General features: G+C 37.7%; 1 protein-coding gene across 1 annotated transcript in view; it reads left to right on the top strand.

The window, feature by feature from the left end:
• The window catches only part of LOC109836398 (cyanate hydratase), an 8,562-nt gene extending 198 nt beyond the window's left edge, over positions 1-8,364 (top strand). Inside the window, 4 exon segments of the mRNA XM_020404286.1 lie at positions 1-140; positions 1,065-1,136; positions 7,076-7,184; positions 8,045-8,364. The exon segment at positions 1-140 is cut by the window's left edge and continues 11 nt beyond it. Coding sequence (XP_020259875.1) covers positions 1-140; positions 1,065-1,136; positions 7,076-7,184; positions 8,045-8,101 — 378 coding nt within the window. The 3' untranslated portion in view covers positions 8,102-8,364.

The following is a 9,748-nucleotide window of genomic DNA, read 5'->3' on the forward strand; positions in this document are numbered from 1 at the left end:
CAGGCCCAGCTGAAGCCCGAAACAGCGGCCGCTCTGAAGAAGTCCGTTCCGGACCTGGCTGATGATCTCATCGAGGAGATGAAGAAGCCCCCTTTCAGATCCTACAGCCCCAATCTCATTCAAGAGCCCGCCGTCTACAGGCAGTTCCATCTGCGATCGATGTTTTCTTGTTTGTTTCCCGCTCAAAATTGATTCTTTTAGGCGATTTTGAGGGTGGAATTAGGGCTTGGAGGAGGGGTTTTAGTTGGGAATGGCGGCGGGAGGGGAGGAAGAGGGAGCAGAGTGGGAAAGATTAGTGCTTTTTTATATATTCAGATTAAACCCTTGGTAATTAAGCCAAATAACTTGCATGTATTCGACACAATTGATGTTGAATATATGTAAAGTGGTTCTAGGGTTGCTTCAAATTCCATCGCGCATAGATTTAAAACCGGCACCAACACTTCTTTTCAAAATTTCACTACGTTTGAATATAAAATTATAACCCTCAATCTTCACCAAAACTTTCAGGGTTTTTGGTGTAAGCGCCCTAGATTCAAATCCCGTTGGCCATGAATTTTATGTGGATTTTTAGCAAGGTTTCAGCCCATGGCAATTAGCCTACGGGTGCGGATTTTTAGCAAGGTTTCAGCCCATAAAAGAGGCAATTAGCCTACGGGTCCATGTTAGAATATAAAATTATAACCCTCAATCTTTACCATAACTTTTAGGGTTTTTGGTGTAAGGGCCCTAGATTCAAATCCTGTTGGCCATGAAATTTATGTGGAATTTTTAGCAAGGTTTCAGCCCATAAAAGAGGCAATTAGCCTACGGGCGCATGTTAGAATATAAATCTATAACCCTCAACCTTCACCAAAACTTTGGAGGTTTGGTGCAACGGTTAGAGGGGATTTAAGACACTGTAACTACTGCATGCTCCAAACATAAATTGTTGCTCTTCGTATTTTCCTCATTCTGGGCTTGGTTTGTAGTTTTTTCATATTAATAGCTAACATTTCATTCATAATGATTTCCTTTAACAACTAGACATGTCTATTTTGCCCTCTCACAATATGATTTTACAGACTAAATGAAGCTGTAATGCATTTTGGGGAGAGCATCAAAGAAATTATCAATGAAGATTTTGGTGATGGCATGTAAGTCAATATAGTCATTTTTTCTTTCTTTATGATTCTACTGCTTCTAGCTTATTGTAGGTAGTTCAAGTAACTTGCATTATGGTGGATTAATCATGTTTTTTTTAATATCACTTCGTATTGTCTTAGGCCATTTTGTGGTGGCTGTGTAAATTATTGGGGAAAGGTTGTCTTAGGTTGTAAGGATTCTAGATTACGACGTAGAAATATGCTGATGAGTAAAATCTAAAAAAATGGATGAGAATTAACGCGGTAGATACTTTTATAGGTCAAATTTTCAAAACCATCCCTTTCAGTATTTTATTTGCAAAAAACGACCTATTTTGAAAATAATTATAAAAACCGACATGTTTTCAGCCCAGCGCTGAAAACAGGTCGGTTTTTGTAAAAAAGTTTCCGAAACATCACGGGAGCTCAACTCCCGTGAAGTTTATCGAGAAATTAAACTCCACGGGAGTTGAACTCCCGTGGAGTTTAATTTCTGCTTAAAACTCCACGGGAGTTCAACTCCCGTGGAGTTACAGTCGAAAATTTCCAGAGAACCGATCTCTGGAAATTTTTGACTGCAACTTCACGGGAGTTCAACTCCCGTGAAGTTGCAGGTCACCCATAATGCACAGCCTGCTGTGCATGTTTTGTATATGTACCTGTTAACTCATATATATGCCAATTTATTTGCAAACAACAATATATACATGATTCAACCATGAATTATAACTCATATATATGCCAATTTATTTGCAAACAACAATATATACATGATTCAACCATGAATTAAACACACACGATTATGTATATGAACAATAATTTACCTTCAAAAGTTTAGTATTTGAAAATTCAGGAAAGTTATAAATTTTAACAAAATAAGTTCAAATACAACCCAATATAGCTCCCCTCCTTCCTCTCCCGTCCAAATGAGCGAGACCTGTCCTCACGGCCTGCGAACTCGTCGACGTGAGTCTTATGAAACACCTGCGCTATGCTCTTCTTGATCCTGCTGAGGAGCCCTAACGCCACCTGATCCTGAATCTCAGTCACGTGCGCATCAATATCAGCATCAATGCTATCTAAAACACGGACCTGCGTGGTAAACAATTTATTAAGTATCAACTTAATAAAAAATGTTATAATTTAGCTTAAAAACTTACGTAATCTCTCTCGTTCATCCCACTAGGGATGTAACTATCTGTCGGTGGGCGTGGTATGTGTCCAGCTAAGGGCTGTGGGTCACGCGTGATCCATCTACGTGTGATACCCCAATACCAACGCATATACGTGGTATAGTCAACAGTTGTGGGCCTCGTATCCTGTATGCAATCCCACCTGTGAACCCACCTGTCTATGTAGGCCGCACGGACTACGGCCCAGTCAGTCCGGTGCGATGTAGGGCGCCGCCGACGATTGATCTGCTCGACAGGATCTGGAATATGCTGAGAGAGTGTAAACTGCCGTAGCACACGGTCCGGGACATGCATCTCTACGATCTCCCAACAGATCAATGGAACTCTGGCCCTTCACAAGTCGGGACTATCTCGGCAGATAGGTGCAAGAGAATGCATATCGAGCTCCGGCGGTGTATAGGGTCTCCACTTGAACTGAAATAAAATAAAACATTTATCAGTATCATACAGAAAAACTATAATATTCATACTTCTTGAGTTTTATATTTACATGTTCGTGCTGGAGGACATCAAGCCCATTTCGGTAAAACTGACGGTGACGTGTCGCTGATCTATACTGAGCGTATCGCACGTTATACCTATATGCAGAATAGCGGATATATAAGTACAAATATTCAGGTTACTAATGAAATATGTGTGTGTACAATTATACCTGTATGCCAACGGATACTGCCCCTTTAAGTCACGGTGCATGAGTAAAGTGGGTCGTCCAATATGAATGCGCTCCCATGACCAAATCTGTATCAACGTACAACATCCCTTGAATTCTTTATTCTGCATCAGGATAAGTATATTCATAAAAAAATTACATTAATCGAAGAAATATATATCTAATTTATTCGTATTACCTCTCCCGAACCAATATGGTCTGAACAATGACTCGCCTGAAGGTACAAAACGTCGGGATTTTCCGGTCCCGGATCCATAATGAATAGACCTGTGATTAAAATATGAGCATATATACAGAGTGCAATGAACACAGTATCATACAGAACATATTACAAATAACGAGTATCATACGCAAAGATAACAAATCTGAATGACATACATGATCTGACATAGTGCAAAATGCTACGATAATACAAATGCATGGGTGAAATGAACGCAGTATCATACAGAACATATTACAAATAACGAGTATCATACGCTTCAAAGATAACAAATACGAATGACATAGTGCAAAACGCTACATAATACAAATCAACGCCTAATACTAACTGGACACCTATTTTTGTTGTGACCCGGTTGATCACATCTACTGCACTTATTTCTCCTAGCTCCTTCACGTCCATCATCCATACTATTTCTAATACGCACGGAACGAGGGCGCCCCGCCGATTTTTTATACAATGGAGGTAATATCCGTGGCCCATCTTGTGTCTAATGTCGACTATCGTATGGTGGACGAAAACACTCTTTGTACGTTTGTTGATAGTTGTATGCAGAATACCAAGCGTCGACAAATTCATAATGTGAAATGCGAGCACCACCCTGTAGGTCGGAGCAAGCTGCTACAACATGTGAACAAGGAATCAATTGTAGTTGCGGTACATTGCAAGTGCACGTACAAGTGTGATCCACCAACATATTGACTTTGTAAGAGCGATTTTCTCTGTGTGTTATTCCCTCGAGCACCTCCCATTCATTAAAACTGTATCGTACAACCTGAAAGGACCGAGCTTGTACAATCATGTGCACGCCATTGAAGCTGTATTGGCATGCCGCGTGCTCCCCTGAGCACGCCATTGAAGCTCTCAGACGCGTTCGTAGTCATCATACAGAACCGTCGACCGCCATCCTCACATAAAACCCACTTATCAACATTGTTTGGACCCAAACTAGTTTCGATCCAATCATGTGCGGCTCGTGAAGTGAACTTGATCCTCTCTCGTATTTGTTCATAAACATATTTTTCTGTTGCACAACCGGCTTGCCAAAGTAAGTCTTGAACTTGAGTGTTTCCATACTTCTTCTTGAAGTTGTCTCTAATATGTCGCAAGCAATAGCGATGTGCATGTGGTGGCGGGAAATGTCGTTGGAGTGCTCTTGGAATTCCTTTCATCCTATCGGATATGAATGTAATCCGCCGCGTCCCCACACTAGGTATATGATATCTAATGCATGCAAAAAACCAAGCTCAATTCTCTGTGTTTTCAACATCAACCACTGCGAATGCTAAAGGAAACAACCCGCCATCCGCATCAACTCCGGTTGCAATAAGCAAAACGTCTTTGTATTTACCATATAAGTGAGTTCCATCAATGCTAAGAAGAGGACGGCAATATCGAAACCCCTCAATACAGGGCCCAAATGCCCAAAATACACCGGTGAACCGTCGTTCTCCGCCATCAACGGGGTCCGAAGATACTTTGTAGACAGTCTCCGGATTTTCTCTTTTGAGTGCTTCAAGATAATGAGGTAAGATCTCATACGAATTATCCCAATCCCCGAATATTTTTATCATCGCCTTCCTCCTAGCATTCCAGCACTTGTGATATGATACATCCAAGTTGGTGGCTTTATGCACTAAAAGACGGATATCTTTCGGCCTTAGATCAAGAACCTCCCTCAGATGCGGTAAAATCAATCGATATATAAAAGAAGAGGACGCATTCTTATTATTCATCTCTAATCGAGGATTGCTACAAGTATGGAGTCTATTGTATACCGTGATTTTGAATTGCCCACCTACTCTTGCACCCGAGCGTGAATTAAGCTTCCACGGACCTCGCATTGCCGTCGTGGTGTCCACTATTATCTTCGACATCCTCATCTTTGCGATAGAAACAAATCACATTGTAGCTTGTAGTATTATTTTTCGTTGGCCTGAACTTCACATTTTTTGCAATGGAATACGTGCGACACATTGTAGCTTGTAGTATTATTTTTCGTTGGCCTGAACTTCACATTTTTTGCAATGGAATACGTGCGAATAGCATGGATCAATTTCTCCTTACTCATTTTTTGCAATGGAATACGTGCGAATAGCATGGATCAATTTCTCCTTACTCTCGTAAAGATCTCCCTTTATGAATGAGAAGTCCTCAGCATGTGTATCAACACCACTATTAGTGCCAATAGGAACACTTTTCATCGCGGAGTTATCAATCCATTCATCTCCTTGAAGTTCATCGGGCGGCGGATCCTCTAAGCCGACATACTCATTATTAACATAAGCCCCGTCGATGTGTTGGTTTTCCCCGCCATCACGATCTATCAAGGTCATGCTATTAATTTGTAATCCCTCATCTTCATCATCATTCTCGGATTCAACACTTGCATTATCTTCTTGAATTCCCGTGTTAGTATCGAAAGCATGCGAAGTTCCCACGAACGAAGGACCGCTCATGTATTGTGATTGTGTCCAACATTCATCTTGTTGAGGAGATAAAAAGCCTACAGAATCAACTTCAGGATCCTCCAACATGCGGGAATACATTCCTTCGTAGTTCAACGATTTGCCCAAATCTCTCTGATGTTTTTCAATGAACAATTCGACCGAACGCTTCTCGTCGTGTAAGACATGAATGAGACCCATATCGTAGTCACTTGATATTTGAATGCCACTTGTTCTGTTCCCCACAACAGGATAATTGCAAACCACACTGAGGTGATACTCACGTGAGTTAGTTAATGTAAGTTTGTGTAATTCATTAACCAACTCATCGAAAGTACACGATTTTGTTATGAACAACGGTCTCGTCGTGCCTCCTTCATAAACATGCATATTATTTTCCAGGTAATTAATCTTCCCATCATAAGAACAGAGAATTACAATTCGATCGTTCATCGTAACCTCTGAAGAGTGAAAAATTCAATATCAATATTACACGAAAAGCCAAATAAATATTGATTGTTACTAATTTTTACATTTAGGTAGTAACTCTAATTTCCAAATTCCTCTGAAGAGTGAAAAATTCAAATTATTTAATACATCTTCACAAAATTCGTAAATAATTCACAATTAAATTCTAAAATCTAAATACAATAATTTTCGAAATTATTGATAATTTCCCCTCTAATTTCACAAAATTATTGATAATTTCCACACTAATTCTTCACAAAATTATTGATAATTTCCCCTTTGATAATTTTCCCTCTAATTTTCACATTTATTGATAAATTTCACACTAATTTTCACATTTATTGATAATTTCCCCTCTAATTTTCATATTTCTTCACAAAATTCATATTTTACAAAAACCGACCTGTTTTCAGCGCTGGGCTGAAAACAGGTCGGTTTTTGTAATTATTTTCAAAATGGGTCGTTTTTTGCAAATAAAATGCTAAAAGGGGTGGTTTTGAAAATTTGTCCTACTTTTATATCTCGTTGGTCGTGTCGTGGGAGTTGAATAAATATGTATTTCTTACATTTGTAGTGATTTTTAGAATCTATAAAGGGTTATTTATAGCAAGGAGCTTATTAACTTCTACAAACATGTGAAGAGTTTACCCAGGTTAGCATTTAGCAGATTATATCCTGGCTCATGTCTCAGTTGGGTATATAAGTTTGATTTTCGCCCGCACTTCTGAGAATTCAGAAAGGAAATGTCAAAAAACTGTTAAAAACAGGAAACTTCGCACACATGGCACTTTGAAATTAATGGAGTGATGATAAACAGACTGCAACAATGCAATTTAAATTTTGTCCCAGTTCTTTTCTCTTTGCAACAAATAACACATAATCTGGAAGATGTATGAATTGCTTCAAAAGCATTTGGACAATATTTTTACAATTTGCCTGTCTCTTCTTTTCAGTATGTCAGCAATAGATTTCTACTGCTCTGTTGACAAGGTTAAAGGTGTTGATGGGAAAGAACGTGTAGTTGTTACATTTGATGGCAAATATCTACCTTACAGCGAGCAGGTTATTTTTTCTTACACTGTTTATATGCTAATTTCCATAATATTTGCAGTTTTTATTTGCGATAAATTTATGAACTGTTTGGGACAGGTGGTAAAAGCCCAAGTATATGTTATCACACAATGTTATCTCTCGTGTTTCTTGAGTTGGGCTTCTATACAATGTTGATTCATGCATCTTTTCTTGATTGATGCATATTGCGATGGTGATATGTATCAAAATTTAATTTTTGGTTGGTCCAGTGAAAGAGGGTGCTGTTTGGCAATGGGTTAAGTAAGGGGTTAAGGACTTAACCCCTTTTTAACCCGCAAAAAAAAATCTATACAAGGGTTAAATTGAGTTAATCCTTCATAATTTACCAAACGCAAAAAATACAAAAGAGTTAAGCTAACTCCTTTAGAGGGGTTAAAATGACTTAATCCCTCAAAATGGGGGGATTATTAATAACTCATATTTAGAAGGATTAAGAGTTAACCCCTCTATTTATAAATAAAATAATCAAAATCTTTGTTATTCCCAAACACTAAAAATGATCGCAAGAGCTAAATAAAACTTATTTAACGGGTTAATAATTTAGTTGTTCGGGCTATCGAATGGGCTAACTATGTTAATCTTTCGCCTTAATCCATCTTCCTTAACCATTTGCCAAAAGAGCCTGAAAAGTTTTTTTTTTTTTTTTTTGCTGGTCATAGTCTTGCAGGAAAAATTTATTTTCTACTTGTGTTTTTGCTCTATTGTTACCTGATTACTCCCAGTATGGATCAAAGGACAACTGATAAAACCATGAGCTTCTGAAGATGATTTTTTATTCTTACCTGTATTTTTTTATCAATTTTAATTTTTCTCATTTCTCATCTCTACAGAAATCTGAGGCTATGGTCTCGAAGCTGAAGCAGAGAAGTAAGATTTCATTGTCTTGAAGTTCTCCATACCTCAAGGTGGATATCGTGTGTGTATGTATGTAACCTTTTCCAGTGGGTGACGATAGTACTACCGGGGAATACCTTCAATGTAGTATTATCGCCTAACACTATTAGGTTAAGTAAAAACTGTGGTCCATTCAATGTTGTATTATTGCCTCTTAACGCTATCAGGTTAAATAAAAACATTGTCAGATTTCAAATGGATCAAACGAACTTGTATCATTTCGCAAAATCATCAGCAGTACTTGCTTCTGCCTACATTCATTTTTTCCCCCAATAATGATTGAACCAAGATCAGTTCTGATTATCTGCTGAAGTATAGTAGCATATTTTAGGTAATTTCTGCAGAACAGCTCAAGCATCTGATATCTAGTGAATTCTTGGTTATAAGCATTAGCCTAAAAGATAAGAGAGCATTGAGGACATATGAATGGAGCATTTGAATGAAGAAGCAATGCAAGCGGTAAGAGTAGCTTGAAGTTCTACATAAAATTGTGGAGATATTGACATAAAGTTATTGATGGTACGTAAACTCAAACCGTTCATCCCATTTCCAAATTTGTACCATGTAGGATTTTTAATATTGTAATAGCGGTTTTTGAGTTTGTGGTTTTCAAGACAAAGGTGTTTTTCACGACAATAGCGGAAATTTTATGTGGCATAATTTCAACCCTTAAACTTGAATATATATGATAATGATTGAGTTAATCAGACCCTTTTTAATTACCACTGAATTGGAGAGGATTTGGTCAAAAATTAAAAAATCACTTGGATTTGAAGATACCAGCACCACAGATATTTATGTGGCTGAAATAGAGTAAATCTTTGTGAAAGCAGTAGAATAAGAAGCAAGCCGGGATCCTTTATAACAAAGGGAGCTCGTCTTTCTGTTTTTTTTTTACTTTCACTTCCTAAGGTTTGGGCTCCCTTTATATACGTTTCATGTTAACCAGTGAATATTAGTTTTCTTTTCTCATTTATTATCGCTGTAAATCTTTTTTCTTAAAAGAAAATAATACTATTATAATCCAATAATATGAGAAAACCGTTTTGCAAGTTTATACTTTCTACTATTATCAGTCTGTATTCTCATCAATGATTTAAGTAAGGGCATGCATGGTTTCTTCAAAAGGTCTTTGAAATCTAGTTCTCCCAGGGACTGTTTTTTTTAACAGTTTGCCTGCATGTGCATGAAAGGATCAGCATTGCTAAGTGAAGCCTAGAATTCCTCAGAATGTGAAATCAAATTGATGTCTTTGTTTAGCTTCAGTATAAATTTGTAGGGTTAAGCATTTCATTTCGAGAGAACAATTCTTCTTACATCCCAACTGTATGAGAATTACAATCACATGAACTTGAGCTAAATAGCACTTAAATATACCCTATGGTTTCAACTATTTTTCAATTATATAGTCACTTGTATTTGGTAGCAAAGAAATGCTCCAAAGTTTTTTAAACTTGCACTTATATACCCTCACTTTTTTTAGTGGCACTTAAATACCCTTATGCTTTTACAAATAGCACTTAAATACCATAAAGTTCTTACAACTAACGCTTAAATACCCTAAAGTTTTTAAAACTCGCACATAAATACCCTCAGTTATGCAAACTTGAGTGTATTTAAGTGCAAGTTCTAAAAGCTAT

This window comes from Asparagus officinalis, chromosome 4 (assembly GCF_001876935.1).
Source record: "Asparagus officinalis chromosome 4, Aspof.V1, whole genome shotgun sequence".
Taxonomy (NCBI): Eukaryota; Viridiplantae; Streptophyta; class Magnoliopsida; order Asparagales; family Asparagaceae; genus Asparagus; species Asparagus officinalis.